General features: G+C 38.5%; 1 protein-coding gene across 1 annotated transcript in view; it reads left to right on the forward strand.

Annotated features, from left to right (window-relative positions):
- Nucleotides 1–20,259, forward strand: part of APBA2 (amyloid beta (A4) precursor protein-binding, family A, member 2) — a gene marked incomplete at its 5' end in the record, with an annotated part of 34,162 nt that overhangs the window by 10,068 nt on the left and 3,835 nt on the right. The window contains 5 exons of the mRNA XM_010073882.1: nucleotides 1,308–1,394; nucleotides 8,357–8,542; nucleotides 12,572–12,751; nucleotides 14,587–14,799; nucleotides 15,615–15,734. Of these exons, the coding sequence (XP_010072184.1) occupies nucleotides 1,308–1,394; nucleotides 8,357–8,542; nucleotides 12,572–12,751; nucleotides 14,587–14,799; nucleotides 15,615–15,734 (786 nt within the window). The remainder of the gene's footprint in view (nucleotides 1–1,307; nucleotides 1,395–8,356; nucleotides 8,543–12,571; nucleotides 12,752–14,586; nucleotides 14,800–15,614; nucleotides 15,735–20,259) is intronic.

A 20,259-nucleotide genomic window follows, 5' to 3' on the forward strand; every position in this document is an offset into this window, starting at 1 on the left:
GGAAAGGCCTTGGGAGAGCGACCACCTGGAGCGAGATGACCCGGAGCAAAACTGACCCAGAACCAAAAAGGAGCCAATCTTCCGGAAGGTCCTCACCTATATACTGGGCATGACGTGTATGTTATGGAATAGATTACTGGCCACTTTGGGTCTCAGTCCTAAACCTGAGATCAAATCCTGGGCTAGTAACCGGGGCTGTGCTCCCTCCCAGCTTCTCCTGTTTGCAGACAGCCAGAGAAGCTGAAAGACCTTGGCAGCCGCATAAACATCGCTTTTTATCAGCTTTCTTCTGAGCACAAATCCAAAACACAACCTCTCGCTAGCTATGATGAAGAAAGTAAGCTCTGTCTCAGCTTAACTCAGGACACACTGTTTTATCAAAGAACCAGTTGCTGACCTGGAAACTGATGCCTGCCTTTAGCACAGGGTGATGCTGTCTGTGGCCGCTTTATTCTGAGGCTGCTCACACAGGTTGCAGTAGTGCACTGTGGACAAGCAGCCTGGAGGAATAAATAGGTCCCTGCTGAAACTCAAGAGAGTATTAGGTAAGCTCTTGGACGATGCTTCAGTGAAAGGCAGCAGCTGCTTTACCACTTTCTCTCCTGTGTTCTCCCATGGGCAGAGCCAGGACTCACACTCAGAGAGCCATGGGGCATGAGGCTGTCATCTCGCTTGCTCTGTGACCATGTTTTCTAATGGGATGTGGAACTGTTTCCCTAGGGAGCGGCGCTCAGAAGTTGAGGTCTATAAGTCAGCTGATGGCTTTCTGTGATGTGAGAGAAATATTAGTTCTGTGCTCAGTTCTTTATTTTCTATAAAAAAAATAAAAGAAAAATCTAAAAAACCCTAAAACCCACCACAGTACTAAGCACCAGCTTGCACTTTTTTTGGTGAGCTCACTGAAGATGGCAAGGGCTAAGCAGCTGATGTAATCACTGCCTCAATTTTCCTGTTATTTTATCGGATCTGGTGCCTCAGGTACTGAAGTGCATCGATGAGACAGTGAGGAAGAAACAGCCATACTCTTTCTCTTGTTCTGGCTATAAGTAGAGAATTTCAGTACTTGAGCTGTCAGTCCCACAGACTCCAAAAATTCACTCTAACCCACAAAATCAGAGTATGCGCCACTCTTTCTATGCAATAAATGCATTCTTTGCATGTGTTTAGAAACACATTTGAATAGCCATCTTTGTAGTGGTTTAACAGTGCGATTGCCTCACATCACATTATGCTTGAAGCAATTAGTGAATTTGCCATTCTAAAGAGGAAATGAAAATTCCCCTTGTAACAAAGCATCTGTCTTTTAGACTTCAGAAGGAGACTCCCAGGCCTTGACTGAAGTGGATCTGTTCATCTCCACGCAGAGAATCAAAGTTTTAAATGCAGACACGCAGGTAAGTTATGGTTAAAACATTTCAAGAATAATGTCAAATTAGACTGCGCTCTTATACTGTTAGTGTGAAGCTTTCCTAAATTTGGATAAATTCGCTGTTGTTAGAATATTCAGAAAGAGCAGTGTTAGATCTGCTATTGTTGCAACACTTGCCAATAGAGTAATACTGACACTAGTTTTGTTTATTTGATGTCATGGAAAATGTCTGCATGTTACTGCATTGTTCAATTTAGGAAAAGATTTCAAGTCTTTCAGAATGCATGTACACTGTTTCTCTGGAACAGTTTCAGTACCCAGATTTATGGTCTAACAGGGAAGTAATTTGCTGCTTTGACTAGCTCTTTGCATCTTGACATTTTTAAAATTTAACCTCCAATTTTTGTATAAATCACATCTGAGCTGCCATCTTCTTTACTTAAGGTAAAGTATTAATTATTCATATTAAAGAAGCATCTGGAGACCAGCAATGGTCAGCCTCATCTTCTAGGAATACATAAATATATTCAGTAACAGGTGATCTTCATAAGAAGGATTTTTATTTAAGGAATTTACAATTAAAATACATATCATTTATACATGGATCCCAATATTTAATATAATAATCTCACAAGATCTCTTAGACTTTGATCATACTTTGAGAAAGTCTTTACATGTTCATTCTTATGCGAGGCTTTGAAAAGGGAAACTTTTGTGACATTTTTTGCTTTAGTTTCACTAAAAAACTCTGTATGCAGCTAACAGCAGGTGACAAATGGTAAGACTTTAAGTTACATTAAATAACAAACCATTTAGAAAGGGCTTAGTTAAGCTAGATATAGCAAAACCAGAAAATTAATCTCGTAGTATTTGGAAAAAATGTTTGGAGCGTCCTTATGCTATCCTTTCAATGGTACTTTTCCAGAACTCAGTAAGGTAATATTCAGCTTTTGCTTTTTTTTTTTTTTTTTTTTTTTTTTTGGTAGCAGAACAGACCAAGGATTATGAGTACAATTAACTGTCAGAAAGATAGCAAAACAAACAAACCCTCTGTAGGCAGTTTGTGAGTGGAGATGAGCAAGTGTCAGCACAGATTTGTCAAAAGTAAATCATGTCAAATCAATAATTTTCGTTTGTGACGGGGAATATATTTGACCATGGCACAGAAGCAGCACACATCACCTATTGACTTCAATAAGGCTTTTATCTCATGTAGTATTTTCTAGATTATATGATCTAGATAAAAGAGGTACAAGCAGGCTAAAAAAATTTCTGAGTGTACTTATTTCTGATATATTGCCATATAGATGGCAATGTAAAGATAACCATGTAAAGAGATAAAGAGCAGAGGGAGACTCAAAAGCATGTTTCTTCGACGTAGTGCTGTTCAATATTTTCATAAACAACTTGGAAAATGGAAAGAAAATGTTTATGGACTTGTATCTTGGTGTATAAGATCAGAGTTCAGAAACGCTATGGCTAACGAGAGAAATGAGCTGAAACTACAGGAGATATTTCAATAAAGACAAATGCAGCACTCTACATTTACAATTTGTTCTGTTTTCAGTTAGCATATAATATATTTTTTTAACAATGCAAACCATCAGGCATCTAATTCTTCCTGAAATTTGAGAGAGTGTTACTATCTTTTAATGTGAAGGTAGAGGTAGTGTCTCCAGTAAATGGATTATTTTTCTTTTAGCATAAGCATATGTCCTCAACGTTCCACTATAATTCCCACGAGATGAAGCCAGATGAGGAGAAGAATATCCCATCTAACATGGGCAGCAGTATTTACAATCTGCCATCCATAAATTGTCCTGATACTGCATTTCATCCATGATAACCAATACCACTGTTTGTTATGGCTCAGCCTTTTTTTGACCTAATGGTAAACATGCATCATCTAGAGAGTATATTATCAGAGCTTATGACTACTTTTTGCATTAGCAGAAAACAAAATGCGAGTAATTATCAACGTAAAGATGACTACAGACAATTATTGATAAATTAACAGCTACAGTTTATAGTTGGAATGTATGGCAGTAAACAGATAAGTTCTATTTGCTGAGTAAGTATTAGTCTTAGTGGAAGTTACACTTTCCCTTCTTTAAGTAGTTCAGCATTTCAGCTAACACCAACCTTTTAAAAAATAAAAACGGAAAATCCTTTGAGGAAGACCATAAACACTTTGTCAAAGTAATTCATCTTATTCTTCTGATTCCCCTAAGATTTCTAGTGATATAAAATGCAATGCATTATGAGGAATGCTGCATTGCATGAGCTGTTCAACTAGATTAAAATAGCAATATTGGAAATTATTATAATTACAAGCTCTCTGGCATTTGCCTGGGTCCCCTTCCCCTTTTCCCTTTTCCCTTTTCCCTTTTCCCTTTCCCCTTCCCTTTCCCTTTCCCTTTTCCCTTCCGTTCCCTTCCCTTTTTCCTTCCCTTCCCTTTTTCCTTCCCTTCCCTTTTTCCTTCCCTTCCTCCCTTCCCTTCCCTTCCCTTCCCTCTTCCCTTTCCCCTTCCCTTTCCCCTTCCCTTTCCCCTTCCCTTTCCCCTTCCCTTTCCCCTTCCCTTTCCCCTTCCCTTTCCCCTTCCCTTTCCCCTTCCCTTTCCCCTTCCCTTTCCCCTTCCCTTTCCCCTTCCCTTTCCCCTTCCCTTTCCCCCCTTCCCTTCCCTTCCCTTCCCTTCCCTTCCCTTCCCTTCCCTTCCCTTCCCTTCCCTTCCCTTTTTCCTTTCCTTTTTCTTTTCTACAGTGGGTCTGTAAGAGACTTACTCCCACGATTTTTTTGCATTGCTGCCCGCATGCTTTTGCATTTTTTGGCTTGGTAATATTTTTCAGTGCTAGTGAAGTTTTTTGACTGGTGTAATTACCATAGGTCTATTTCAGCTGGTGTGGCAGCTGGCAGAGACAATCTGTTCTTTCATGGCTTTATCAATTATATAAAACCTGCTTCTGCAGTGTGCCATCCATGTTTTAATCCATCTGTAGTGCTGATAGCTCACATGAGGTAGCAGCTGATTTAGAATGTAAAATTTTAATTTAAAAAATGACATGAACTCTGGTTCAAAATGATGATTCACACCAGTAAGGTGTATTGCTGGTTTGATGACTGGTTCCTTAAAAATCTTCTGACTCATTAGGCTAAGTCACACTCCCCCAGGACTACATCACTTGACAGCTTGGAAAAATACTTAGGTTTTCCTCCTTCAGGTCTTCTTTGGGTTTCAAGAAGAAGAACAACAAATGGGATTCTAAGAGAGTTCCTTAGAAAGGAAGGGAGATTCTAAGAAAGGGAAATCTGGGACAGGGGTTTTGAAAAAGGACAAGAGAGAGGCATTTCTAAGGACAAATATTAGGATAACAAGGATGGAATGGATGGATGGGACTAGAAAACAGATGAGGGAGAGAATACAGAAGCACATGGGCAGAGATGGAGTGGTTCATGGCAAAGTACCCAAGGAGGAGAGAGGGTGAAAATGAGATAATGGTAAGGGAAAATAGAGTGAAATGGAATGTGGAATGAGAAATGGAAAAGTCAAGTCATGAGTAAGTCAAAAGTAGAGACATGTTTACAGTCACCATATGTATTTCCTCCTGGTAATTGCATTAGATGGGAAAAAGGTGGGAGGAAGTGGGGGAATGACTGCTTTCACCCCTAAAAGGGGAAAATTAAAAAAACCCCAACACTTTGAGTAATTTCCATGGGATAAGGACAGAAAGACTTTCTTGGCAGATGAGATTAAATGCATTCATTTTCCCAGTCCACTCACTCTTGGGCACTCCGCATGTGTGATTACACCCTTACAGAATATCTACTGCAGACTGCTGAAAAGCAGTTATCTCTGCAGAGCTCCCAAGATCCTGCTGAGAGATGTCCATTATAAAACATTTTTCCATACTGAGAGAAGTGCCATAAATCCTCCTGGACCCCTGCAACCCTTAGAGACACCCTCCAAACCATCTCTTAACCATCATTTTTCATAGTTTAGGGATAAGCATAGAACATTTTATTTCAAGCCTGAGAAGAATCATTACAATAATTTTATGGGTCGTGACTCTCTTCAGTAAGACAGGTGGTTCTAAGAAACAATGATTATTTATATTTTTCTCTCTCTGTCACGTTAAATTGTACTGAAAGTCATTTACTCTGGTTGACTTGAGGAACAATCTTTCTCTCTTAGGCCTTAGAGATTTGTTCAACTAGTGGTAAATTAATACATAGCTGTTTACATAAAGGATGCTGCTGCTTGTGTAAGTGATTAAAATTGTGGTTTTTTGGAAGATCAGATATCAAGGGAAGCTCTGCCACTACAGCCACAGCAAGGAAGGCATCTCAGTCATCTAATATGATTGAGTTAGATGAAAACTGACCTCATGCTGCTCAGTGGAATATTCCAATACATATCAAGAGCCACTAGCAAATAATTAAAAAAAAAAAGAAAGAAAAACAAAAGGCCTTTGTAGTTAAAAAAAAATACAACAAACCAAACATCAAACCTGTAGTCAATTTCCCTTTCTTCACATTAGAAATACCCATGTATATATCCAAGCAAATGCCAAAAGCAGCAGAGACAACCTCAGTCTTGGTCAAGAACAAAAGATATTTCAGACACCAGAAAGCAATTTACTGACATAAACCTCATAGAGATTACAAAGTGAAAGAAATTGATTCAATAATAAGTATTTCTTTATTCCAGTTCAGGCAGAATTTGGTGGATGCTTTTAGCTGCTTGGGGTGTGGGGGGACAATGACACATCTTCAGCTAGTTTGATCAATAAAACTATTACGCTTCTGGTTGGTTCCAGTTTGAACAATAAATATAAGTCTAGAAAACCCTGTAAACCGACCCGTGACCCCAGCAAGAAGATTTTTTCAGATGGGCCCTTTCTGTTTCTTAAAGAAGAGAACAGTTCATTTCTAAATGGCAAAATTTGTAAAGAAATGTTAGAAAACAAAGCCAACAAAGCATGGTTTGGAGGCACTTTTTTGGCCTTTGCATCAATAGAAAGCTTTATCTTAATTAAAATAGGTACTTAGCATAAGGGTTCAAAGTAAGCAGCATCCAGTTTAAGAAACCTATAAAGCTTGGTTTTCAAATGTCCCATAAAAACAGTATACAGTCCTTTAATGTCTCCTCAGGAAAAAAATGTAAATCATCATGGGCTTAAAATATTGTTTTATGGCTTCTATGGGTCCTTATAGCTTGGCTTTTTCTAATATTTTGTCTAAACTATCAAAATATCTGCCAGATAAGCATTACTAACAGAAGTTATATTACCTTTTTTCCCTAGGAACTTATCTTCCTCTGGAATTATACACAAACTTCAGCAATAGTGATTTTTGCAAGACACTTAGAGGAAGTACAGTCAATCAGATTACTTGATTGTATAAGCATTCCTAAAACTCTCATTGTAAACCTAAAAGATTCTTATGGTAATGGAACAGCTTCCATAGCAACATGCCTTTCTGGGAACTTAGAGAAGTTGTGCCTTTTTATTTATTTTTATTAAAAAAAAATAAAAACACAGGAGAAATCAGGTTGCTTATATTATATGTTGAATAAAACCTGCATGAAGGTACCAATAATTGTCTAAAACATTAGTGTAATCAAATATGTAATTCTGTTTGTCTTTGCAGTCCTAAATACATCAAAATCCTTTGAAATTATCACTGTAGCAATGTCACATACATTGTTTTACTAAAATAACATTATTTTACATATAGAAACCTTTTAATGAAAATAAGACTGCTAGCTGTTGAGCCACATTCATTATTTGTATGTAATGCTGAGTTCAGAAATAATAAAAATTACTACAAGTTCATACTTAGTTGTGCACAGAAACTGTTATAAAATGTCCTTGAAGGTTCTTCCTTCTGGGAGTGCACTGCTCTTTTATACAAGAAACAATTGATAGAAGCATGAACTGCAGATGGAAACAAATGATAAAATAGTAATATCTGAAATAAAACATCCTTCTCTGACTACAAATACAACTCAGTTTTCATTTGTTCAAGGCGACTTAATACTTAAAGCCACTGAATAATAATATATTCCTGTGACAAAAACATTTGGAAGGTTGGGATTTCCCTGCTAATAGCAGAAAGTAAAATAAGAGTTTAAAAGGCTAAAGTAACTAAAAAGATGCAGAGCTCAGGGATTTGATATAGAGACAGGAAGTTTCAAAACTTTTTATATTTAGTGCTCTTCATGGTGTTCTTACATGAGAAATGTTCATTAGGATGAAGCTTGGACAGGCTTAAAATCATTGTCACAGGCAACGGCTCTTCCAAGTTGAGTTCTCCCAGCACACCTGAATTGGCAGCCTCATGACATTGACTGGAATAGGAGTTTGACTGTGATCCCAGACACTAGACCAATTACCTACAAATTGATCTGAGGTATGTAGATAGCCAGAAAAAAAGTTTTAAAAATTCTGCCTACAGAAAAGATGGAATACTGCCTTCATAGCTTTCTGAAAAGAAAGAATTGCTTTGCTGTATATAAGAAAATGTTACCTTAGACATTATTGCTATTATAGGTCATGATTTTAAAAAAATCGGGAAATTCTAACATTTTCTCATATACATATTACTTCCCTAAATCTTTTTCTGTCATTGTGATATGCATCTGCTTCTTTCAGCAAAACCAATACAAAAGGGAAACATAATTTTCCACCAGCATGAATACATTTATAAACCATTAGTATAGACCTTCATTATTGCTTTACAGTAGCAACCATGTTGTATTTGCCCAGGCAACTCTTCCAATGAAGCCAATTTCTTGAACAGGCAGTATGCCTTCAGCTGGGGTTCGGGCCCATTGACTGCGTAGGGAATGTCAGATCTGGACCCACAGAAGGTGCATCTGTAGCTTTTTTCATTCTCGAGCAATAGGCCTTCCAGGAGAGGGAAGATGCAACATTTGTAGAATAACAGCAGGCATAAAAAATTACTTTATTTCTCTTTGCTTTATGTAGGAAACGATGATGGATCATGCGCTGCGCACAATCTCGTATATTGCCGACATTGGTAACATTGTGGTTTTAATGGCACGGCGCCGCATGCCAAGATCAGCTTCTCAGGACTGTATTGAAACAACACCTGGTGCCCAGGAAGGAAAGAAGCAGTACAAAATGATATGCCATGTCTTTGAATCAGAGGATGTAAGTAAATTGAAATAAATTTATTTAAACAACATAGGTTGTTTAGAGAATCTCTGAAATTATATCTGATTTCTTGAATGAACTTTTGTTGTCAATATCCTTTTATGATTGAAGCTACAGGCAATCTGTGGAAACATTAGCCAGTTTGTCCATGTTCATATCTCTTTTCTGTTTCCACAAATTCATGTCGCAAATTCACGTCTCCTCCTCAGTCCCTAAATATCTGCTCTTTGTCTCATGTGTTATAGAATCATTTGTATTCTTTTCAATAATGCTTCCACAAGTGCTATAGTACCTAATTATTTGGAGTTATCTGGAAGCCAATGGCTATTCATGGCTGAAATTAATTTATGGAGTATCAAATTGATCTTTCATCCTGGATTGGATCCTCTAGTCTGGTGGGTGGGCACACACACATAAGCCTCCAGCAACTTGACAATATGGTGGAACCATTCTGGACGTCTTTCAAACTGAAGCCAAGTTGCTGACAACATCTACCAACTTAGTGGGCCTGGCACAAGGTTGCCCTCTACCTAGTCCTTATTCCCTTATGGCTTACTTACCTGTATTTGGTATACATACTCCCGAACATGTGACTTGATCCTTTCATGTCTAAGAACACATTCAGCTCTTTATTTTTCTGTTAGCTTTGTTCATTCCTAACAAAGATTATGAATTAGAATTTTTATACAAGTGCAATAGAGCTAAGAAAGTTTAGTTCTCTATATTTATAGAAATTTTTTTTTCACAGCCAGAAGACTTTGGCAATTTTTAAGTAAAAGGCTAGGAAGAACTCACTCTCCATACTTTCTCAGAACATCTATACAACAGAAAGTATAATTTCAGTCATTTATGCCATAAAATAGTCTGAGATCCAGTACCATATTAGCCTTAAACCACTTTTTTTTATAATTCCATTTAAAAAAGGAATGACTGCTTCAGAACTTAGGTTCTAATTTTCACTTCCATCAGAAATACCAAAAGGTGAAAGAACTTGGAGACATTCTCAAAATTGGATTGCAGAAATAGTGGTTACAAAAGAGTTTTGTACATCTTTGCTGCATCTTGTTTCACACTTTTGAAAAGTGCTGGCATGCACCTTACCTCTTGTGGCAAAGGAAGGTAACTGCTATTGTACATCCAGGTTTGTTTTTGTAGCGAAATAGGTATTTGTGTCTGAAGTGGCAGACCAGTGAACTTCAACCTAAAATGTTTATGGAAAAAGATTCCAAGCTAGCAAAACAAAAGAAGCAAAATCTTGTTTTGTATTTCTAACTTGACAGTTGAGATATAGGTATTAGTAATAGGCAGTACTAAATGTTTCCAACCATCATTACATAGCTTTAAATATAGTTTCTGTCATACTAACTAAAAAAGAATTGAGTTCTTTGGGTCAGACAGTCATAACTCACAGGTTGCATATTTTTTGATCTAAACTATAATAATTTTCATTATTTTAAAGCAATTAAGCCTATGAAGGAGAAATAGCATTGTCTAAAGGTTAGAGTGCTAGATTGTTCTCAGACCTAGTATCCCAGGTCTGCCACTGCTTTGCTGGTGTGACCTTCTCAAGCAACTTAATTACATTACCTCTAAGTGTACATGATGCTGAAGACTTTACTAAACATTCATAAAAACTTGGACAGATAGATGAAGTTAAGATGTGAGAACTGGCTGTTACTAGCAGTAATAGAACAGAACACGACATCCAGACATGTTGGGTTTTCAGAATGTAGAATGGAGGCAAAAGCAAAGGACTAACTACAGAGAAAGCAATGGCACTGGAGGTCAAAAAAAGTCGTCACTAAGGACTGGTGATTTTAACAATGGAACGATATAAGAATGTTCTTGATGACATCTGTCCTATCGTACTACTACAAGCCTCTTGGCATATTTGTTAAGATTTGAAAAAATGTTTTAAAATATGAAGGAACCATTTGTGATTGGTTAGGCTAATTATGTCCTTGATTTTCTAAAATAATTTTCCAATCAGACAGATTGGTGCTTTTGTGTACTGCAGCACAAATAAAATAAGAAACCAACCTTTTGTCATGAAAGAAAACACTCTGTATCTGATCGGTAGACTGCAAGAAGATTTAGATGTAGAATGTTTTCCAGAAAACCCTGATGCGTTCATAATGCATTTAGTGTGTACCTACAGTCCAAGAAAGTGTGTGAGATTTCCAGAACAGTTCTACAGGTTTGATTAGTAATATTTTCAGGGAGTTACATTGTAAGATGCAATTAACAACGCCTCAGATCATTGCGAGTTACTCATATCCCCTGGTGACAGAATACAGTACATGAAAACCACAAATATATGAAACTCAATGTGAGCTGCAGTAAACTCAGAATAGGAATTTTCTCAAAATACAATTGTGAGCCAGCAGTGTGCCCAGGTGGCTAAGAAGGCCAACGGCATCCTGGCCTGCATCAGCAATAGTGTGGCCAGCAGGAGCAGGGCAGGGATTGTGCCCCTGGTGAGGCCGCACCTCGAATCCTGGGGTCAGTTTTGGGCCCCTCCCCACAAGAAGGACATTGAGGGGCTGGAGCGAGTCCAGAGAAGGGCAACGGAGCTGGGGAAGGGTCTGGAGCACAGGGCTGACGAGGAGCGGCTGAGGGAGCTGGGGGTGTTTAGTCTGGAGAAGAGGAGGCTGAGAGGAGACCTCATCACTCTCTACAGCTGCCTGAAAGGAGGGTGCAGTGAGGGGGGTGCTGGGCTCTGCTCTAAAGGAACAAGTGATGGGACAAGAGGAAATGGCCTCAAGTTGCGCCAGGGGAGGTTTAGGCTGGATATTAGAAAAAATTTGGCATTGGAACAGGCTGCCCAGGGAAGTGGTGGAGTCACCATCCCTGGAGGTGTTCAAGAAACGTGTTGATGTGGTGCTTCAGGACATGGGTTAGTGGGTTGGGTGGTGTTGGGTTGACGGTTGGAGTTGATGACCCTTGAGGTTTTTTCCAGCCTTAATGATTCTATGATTAACTATGATTAGGAAAAAAAAAATTCAAGTGTAGAAAAAGTTGACTGCAAATTCCTTTTACTTTCCTCCACCTCTTTCTCGGTGTTCCAGTGCCATATATGGAACAGAAAGTAAATTTTACAGCACTTCAGTAATTCTTTAATGAGTTGGCTTTTGCAGTGTGCTGAATGTGCAAAGCTGTTTATGTTATCATCGTAATTGTTGGTTTCTGTAGATTTCTTTCTAATGTATATATACTTCTGATCCAAATACCAGTCACTGTAATGGGAAGTCATCTTCTATTGCACACTGTAGTAAAATGCTAGCACAGGTTAAGTGCTCCAAAAATTAATAAAGACATGGGATTTTGAAGAGTTGTTCTTAACATTAACAAGGTGTAATAATGGCTCTGGCTGCGTTCTTGAAAGCGTCCTTGACATTGCTAGTCAAGGTGTTAATGGGTATAGCTATTGTAGATGTGCAATGGGTAAGTAGGGCTATTACTGGTTTGCTGGGATTATGAGACAAGTATCGTGGCAGCAATAGGGAGCAGATGGTTTTGTTGAAGTAGTGTTTTCAGTCCAGTGAAATGAAGGTGGAGAACCAGCAGGTGACACGACAACCAAAATCATCAGTGCATATGTGTCTGTGAAGGCACGTGCAAACAGAGCATCCGTCCTCTCACCACTCCTGCAAGTATACCGTGATCAGAAGCAGGGTTTCTGACAATCTTTTCTGTAAGCTCTGTTTCATATTGGTACAAAGCCAGTACTCGCCAGTGTTTACTGGAATGAAATACATAAATAGCATATGGCTGCTTGCTACTGCAATGTACTGATGAACAGAAATCAGCAGGGTTTTTAAATTGAGTTTGCATTTGATTTTGGATGTAATGGATTCTTTCTGTACAACTGACCTTAAAGTGGCTTCATATCCATACTTACGTAGCAACTTTGCAGGATCCTTTATTTCCACTCTGTCTTAAAATCCAGTCATCCCTCTCTTGTTTCTTATGGTTTCAGTCGTTTTTTTCAGTCCTTTCTGAGCTGTGTTTTGTTCTACATTCTAGGCACAGCTGATAGCTCAGTCGATTGGTCAGGCTTTCAGTGTGGCTTACCAAGAGTTTTTAAGAGCCAATGGAATTAACCCAGAGGATCTCAGTCAGAAAGAATACAGTGACATCATCAATACCCAAGAGATGTACAATGATGATCTCATACACTTTTCCAATTCAGAAAACTGCAAAGAGGTAAACTAGTTTTGGAATTGCATTTCAGATTGATCCATTTTTTTCAGAAGAATGTTGTTGTCATGGAAGTAGCTTTTGGCATTTTAAGGATGTCTTTACATCTCAAGATGTGTTGCCTTATCAATACTGTGCTACTAAAATCAGCTTTGTAAGTTGTTAGAATTTCTTCCTTTCATTTCCAGGGTCTTTCTGCTCCCATTGATCAAAACAGTAACAAAGTACATTCACATCTGACACAGATAAGCTCTGTGCTGTTCAAGGACACAGCGTAAGGTGTTTTTATGTTTTACTAATGTATTGATACAGAAGGAGAGATGACAATCCATTTTAATGCACGTTGTAAGTTATTTCTTACTTAATAGCTACAAGGCCCACAAGTCCAGGTTTCTGTGGCACTGAGCAGGCCATTTCTCTTCCTGCTACTGCCACATGAAATGGAGTTTCACACTCATGAAGGATCAAAAGGCAAGAATTTCCCTTAAGTGCCTCAAATTACATAAGCGTACCTATTTACATTTATGAAATAGACAAATACTTCACATTTTGCACCCAGTTTCTGCTTTGTCCGATGCTGCTGCAGTGTGATAGGGATTTGGCCCATGTTCCAGCGGTCAGAGTTTCCATGCTGAATCCTAAAGAAATCTTACTTTGAAATGAATTGCAAATTGCTTAATCCTTCAGTCGCAGCTTTCCTACTGATTTCTTCTAGTGTCACAGGTTCTTTTGTACAGCATGTGTGTTCTTGGGAAGAGAGCATTTTTTACCTGTACCTACAGGTGGAAAGGTTATGATTTGAGGTGCAGATGTATACATCCGCAGTCACTAGATATCAATAAAGTGTTTTCATGCACACATAAGCGTGACAAAATATTTCTCTCATAGCAAACAAGGGACAATTCAGTTGAACAAATCTTGGTTTGATTTAGAATTGGATCGGAAAAATACAAATGTGTCACATTTCAAGGTCATTATTTTTGTGGCACCTTTATTTCATTTTGGTTTATGAATGTTTGAATAATGACAGAATTGTGGCTTACTGGCTGGTTCAGAGCCTTGATAGCTTTGCAACAAAAGTCAGCTGGCCTTCTTGATTGCCACAAGTACGGATGTCCCTGTCATTCCATATTTGAAAGAAAATAATTCCCAGTATTTTGTTAAAGAGTATGTTCTCTATTTAAACTTTATTTCTCTTATGTAAGAGTTAGATATACTATGGTTACTGAACAGTTAACATCATGATATTTGAGAGGTCATTTACATTACATCAGCACATCAGGGATCTTAGATTAACAGGCTAGGCACAAATATATTCAATAATGTTAATAATAATAATGTTAATTATAACAACAACAAGAATAATCAAGAGATCCTTGCCTGAAAATAGGGAGAGACAAACCCTGAGAGACAACCCAAGCAGTGATGGCAGAAGTGGAGCTGAACTCAAGCCCGAGTTCCCGGCATTGCCTTAGGCACAAAATGTTACAGCCTCCCGTAGCTGCCAGGTTCCAAGAAGGATAAAAACTTCTTTGGTATTCATTCATTGGGTATTCAGTTCCACCATTTTCTATAGATTTAACTAATGTGTTAAGTTTTTTGCCTATTATAAGGACCTCTATGACCTTCAACAAACAAGTAGAGGATACCCCTGAAAAGAAATAGGTATGCATTATACAGTTTTAACAGCGGTATTGAAGTCATGCTACTACCTAATAGCAAAGAATAGAATTATTTTTGTAATTTGTGTTATTGAGGAACAACTGACATGGTAGTGCTCAAATTAGATTAATCAAAGCAAAAAAATTTTTTTGTGTTGTTTTGTTTTTTTTTAATTGCAGCTCCAGCTAGAAAAACAGAAGGGAGAAATTCTTGGGGTAGTGATTGTGGAATCTGGATGGGGATCCATACTACCTACCGTTATCCTGGCTAACATGATGAATGGAGGCCCTGCAGCCCGTTCAGGAAAACTAAGCATTGGAGACCAAATTATGTCCATTAATGGGACCAGTTTAGTTGGTCTACCTCTTGCAACATGCCAAGGGATCATAAAGGTAGCCCAAACTTACAATTGTATGCTGTAGATTGTAAGCCAGCAGAGATATAATATATATTCTGACAAACCACCCTGTAGATTTCCAGCAGATAATGATTTTTCGTATCACTGAAAAAAAAAAAAAGTAATCTGTCATTAACAAAAAGTAGAATTAGAAACAGAGATTAAGGGGTGATAGTGTGCAGAAATTTAGGGCTGGAGAATTAGACTGCAGCTTTGTTACTGGACTATAACAAACAAGGCCAGGTCTGAAAAACTTGCCTAAATGAAGTTACTTAGCTATCTTCAAAGTTTCAGGCTTCCTCACAGCCTCCAAATTAAAATCTCAGGATTAAAGTCTACTCTGCTTCTTTGGACTCCCTGGAGATGAAATGGATGGAGGCTGGTAGGCTGCAGTACAAATTCAGTGAGTACATGAAGATTCCCCAGACACGATGGAATCTCAGAATGCATTATCTTTAATCACTGAGACTACATCTCATGTCTGTGCAGATTTACCAAGAGCAGCAGCAGGACAGTCATTAGCCAGATGCTGGTAAAAGGCAACCAGTAGTTAGTTTTAATTTCTCTTGAAAAATGTATTGAAGCTTCTATAGTAGTAAAAAGCAAAGTTTTAATATGTTTTGTTGGGCCAAACAGCTTAGGAAATAAATGAAACAGAGAAACTTATCTCTCAGTTAACAACAGATTTCTATTAACTCTAGCTGTTCTTTCTCAGATAAGCTGCTTTACACTCCTGCAATTAGGAAACCACTAATGAAAGAGCACAATAAGATCCATTTCAGAAATATTAACTTTTGGAATATCTTACAGGGTCTCAAGAATCAGACACAAATAAAACTGAACATCGTCAGCTGTCCTCCTGTTACTACTGTCCTCATAAAACGGCCAGACTTAAAATACCAGCTGGGCTTCAGTGTACAGAATGGAATTGTAAGTTTCTGTGTTCAGTGATTGTTTTGGTTTGGTTTTTTTTTTCTTTCTTTTTTTTTTTCTTTCCAGAAACACTGAGGTACTGAAAAAATCCTTGCATATGACCTCACTTTTTGTACTGTGATCCCTTAAGTAATCAAAACCTTATAATCGCATCACTGAGTAATACAATGCAAGGAGAACAAGTGCTACCATTCTTGAGGGATTTTCCTACCTAATAAAGCAACAAGATCTATAGTCCAGATTGTTTGCTGCAACATCTAGATCAGCTAAATCATGCATAACTCTGTCATTAGTGTGCCAGAGTTGCAAGGAAAACAGTTATGCTGAAATGGGTTTTTACAATTATAACATTCTAATCTTAGCTCTGACCCTGTTTCCTTTTTTTAAATTTCAGCACACACTCACCAAGACACTTGATTTTTCTTCTGCTGTGCATAATTTATTTGGATCGCATGGTAGCGGGCAAGGGAATGTAACTGTGACCTCCTCTGGTTAAAACTAGACATCTCTTACTACAAGTCATTGTTTAGGTTGTGGCCCAGGTATCCCTTCTCTGCATGCTGCAGCTTCCCTTTAGTAGTAGCAGCAAACAGGAGAATTAATGTGGCAGGTAACACTTACCCAGTGCAACTCAGGGGCCCCCCTCTCGTAGTTCTTCCCCAGCCATTCTCCGATACCTTTCCAAAGCAAACTCCCAACACAACTAGCTCAGGTAGTCACTTGGCCTTTCTGGGGGCTGATACTAGCATTAGGGTCTGTCTGTAACGCAGGACCATCACCATTTCCTCTTCCTTCAGTCTAGGAAAAAAAAAAATTATCAGGCTGCTTCCACAGAAAACCGTATCACAAAGGACTGTGGGCTCTGGTCCCCTGTTCTGTGAAACTCATGGATTGAAGCTGCCAGGTTTCTGTTTGCCACCCTTGGAAGAGTAGCAGGTAACTCTACAGGATATGGTTTATGGGTCTGACTGTGCTTCAGCAAACAGATAGCTCATTAGTGGATTTTCAGCTCTGCTAGCCATCTCTAATTTGTTATTGTACCTAAGTTTTAAGTGCTCCTACCTAAGCCCACGTACCATGTTGTAGTCACAGCAGAGAAGAACGCACTGCAAGCCTTGGTCCAGCTGGAAGCACTCTGAAGTGATACCTATGCCAGGCTGACATCCTTTAGAAGCAGAGGTTTAAAGTATTTGTCATGTGTGGGATATTTCTGTCCTCTTTTGTCTGTGCTTATTTCCCTTTCACCTAATGTGTACTTTAAGTGAGTATAGTTATTGCTGGTAGTTAAGTCTGTGTTAGCAAATCCCAAGTCTTGGTATAAAAAGGATGAAAGGGATGGGATCTGGTTTTACACGATCTCACAGAGAGTGCTGAGAACAGCATATAACACTGCATGACACATTGATTTATTTCCTAATTGCTATCCTTTGTAAATGTAGTCTGTTCAGCTGGTGCTAGGATAAAAAGAGGAAAATATATTTAAGGAACAATGAAAAATACTCCGGTGTGTTCATCAACTCTTTTAGGCGGCCTCCCATAGCATTGGTGGGGCTTGGTTCAGGGCTGGGGAAGAGAATCAGGCCAGGGTGGATTAGAAGCAGCATATCATGTCCTCACAGGGACAGAGGCAGTTCTGGAGCCTGTGAGACAGTCTATTCGCCTTCTCTCAGCTAATCATCTCCTAGAGAATCGGAGCCTTAGTTTAGTAAATTCTGCGGACTGTGGTTGTTTTCTTTCCTAGCATGCTCACTCCATCTACTGGTCATTTGTAATTTTCACCACTGGATGGTCAGAATTCATGCCGGTTCAATGAGCAACATTTAGATGACAGCCAATATAAAGTTTACCAAATTCAGCATAAAAGTCCTTCTCAGACAACAAAAAAAGAAAGCCTTGTAATACATTTCATTTATGAAGAGTCTGTGCTTGAATATGAAAGCCAACGAACAACAGGAGAGAGTAACACCTTTTGTTCGGCTGCTGTATAGAGAAGCTTCTGGGCTGTACGGTCCTTCCTCGGATAAACTCTCTCTTACTTCATTTAACATCTGAAAATATGACTCTGCAAAGTACGTCTCTCCAGTAATTTGACACTGAACTTTTCAAAAGGAGTTTTGTAATTGCCAGCAATTGTTACATATTATGACAGGATTCAGAAAGAATATCCTTTCTTGCCTCAGCATTAGCACAGTGAAGAAATACACAGCTTACTAGAGCGGGTATAATTCAATGTCTCCTACTGCTATGCCATTACCTCACTATGCGTGCAGCTGGTACTTCTTGCTGTGCCTCCTCTGACAGCAGCTTTGCGGTGGTTGCTTTTCACTCTGTCTCATCTATGCAGGACATACAGCTGTGAATAGACCATAAACAACCTGGACATAGAACAGGACTAGCTGAGCTGGGTTTTGCTTGCAAAAGAAAATCAGAAAGATGCAGAGACTGGGCTGCTTTGCACATTCTGTATAGTTTAATTAATTCAAAGCCTGAAGTTGTGCTTTATGGAGCAATAGTAGTGACAGCTTTTGGAAGTTCTAATTAGGGACCAGCACAACAGTATCAATCTGAGTGTTAATTTTGCACTATTCATCTTGCACTAATGATGCAAACACTCTGCTTGAAAGCTACTGATGTAATTTCATTGCATTTTTATAACAGGAATCTAAAACCTGTAAAACATTAAGGCAAAAAAAGAAATATTGTGCATACATGTGAAACAAGTATGAATGTTGTGTGATGAGAAGGTGATGTATCGGCCACCCTCTGAAAATTATTATGCTACACGTCTTTTAAAATCATGATATTTAAATACAAGTGGTCCTTTTGTTTCCTAAATTATGAAAACTTGTGTATTACTAGTTGTATGTTTACTGCTGATAAGGCACCACTTCTGAGTCTAGATCTCAGAGCTCAAACACTTTCTCTGAGAAGTGTATCCACCCCATCCCTAAACTAGGACAAACTAGGTAAAACTTAACAGGTTTATTTTCTTCCTTGCCTTTGTTTACATTTATTTAAACTGTCTGGGGAAAAAAATGTACAGGGCTTAAATCAAATAATGTAGGAGTGAGATGAGGAGAAACCTGGTTTAATAGGTTATGTTTAAGGCATTTACACAGAATAAACTGTTTGCCTTACTGTTCTATCCTTAATGCTTTGCGATAAAACTGATTGTGAAGCTACATGTGATGCTTGACATTGCAGAATCTGTAACAGCTGAGTGGATTGAACCAGTATGGCTTCCACCTTTCTTTTTTTTTTTTTTTTTTCCTTCTTTTTTTCTTCAGTTTACATCATAGTTACTTAGTGGTACTGTTCAGCTTAAACTTGCCAACTTAATCTGCCATAGCTCCACTGGCTGGAGACAAAAGTTTTAAGGCTGCTTTGAGTCAGCCACTTGGACATACAGGAGCCACGTAAATGTGCTTTAAGTACACTATATTTCTTTACATCTGCACTTTGTCTCTAGCTTAACAGGATCTGTGATGCTAGGCAGAGCCACTCCCGGTTCTGTGTCTGTTTCGCTTTCTGCTTCATTAAAGGTAGAGTTAACACAACAGTTAACAAAAAGGAAGCCGACTCCCTTCCCTGACGAGGGATCACCTTCTTGAATGAAGATAAGAGACTGCTTCTTATCTCTGAGGCTGTTAGGGAGAAGAAATTCACTGATGGTATTAAAAGTGCTTTGAGAGCCCCACAATGAAAGGTGCTCTGGATAGATATGCAAGGTATTATCTTTTCCTTTATGCCAGTGGGGTGAGAGGTCACATTTCCATTGGCTCTGAAAGCTTTTATTTTAGCTGGCTGTACTGTCTCTGTATTTTCTTTATACTGTGAAAAAAAATATATTTACAGGGTTTCTTTTGGCACATTCTGCTTTTTGTCCTTTCAGATTACTGCATACAATCCTCAATAGTAAGGAGCAAACCGTTATTCTAACAGTGAGTTGATGGAGAAGCTTTCCGTAAAAGAGATCTATGTAGTACAGCTGATCTTGTCAGCTATATGATTAGAAGGTAGACTACCTGTAAAACAATATATTCTAGGTGACTGAAATTCAAGACACAATTCTGTGAAGGGTCCTGATGGTGCCTCTATCCATAGAAGTCCATCAGAAATAGTTTATGAACCACCGTAGGTAAAACTCAGCCACTGATGGTGGGAGATAAGTGTCACTGCAGGAGAAAGTCTTTTTTCAGAAAGCTGTGAAAGGCCTTTTATAAACAAAGAATAACTCTCTGTCTTCGCTCCCTGTATCAGACAGCCTGGACTTTGAGTAAGAAGGGATTTCATTTTTTTATAGCATTGTTATTTGTGAAGAGGACTTGAAAGGAAACTGCTAGTGTCACACAAAACAGATTCTGGTCAACTACAATGTTTCACCTTCAATATATTCCAGCTTGGCCATGTCCCCACATACTATGTTTCTGAATTAGATTACAAACTCAATGGGACACAAGCCACATCTTATTATAATTGTATTTAGCTCTGAGCAAATTATCAAATCTCAGCAAATAACAGT

The sequence above is a fragment of the Pterocles gutturalis genome, unplaced genomic scaffold (assembly GCF_000699245.1).
Source record: "Pterocles gutturalis isolate BGI_N339 unplaced genomic scaffold, ASM69924v1 scaffold46342, whole genome shotgun sequence".
Classification (NCBI taxonomy): Eukaryota; Metazoa; Chordata; class Aves; order Pterocliformes; family Pteroclidae; genus Pterocles; species Pterocles gutturalis.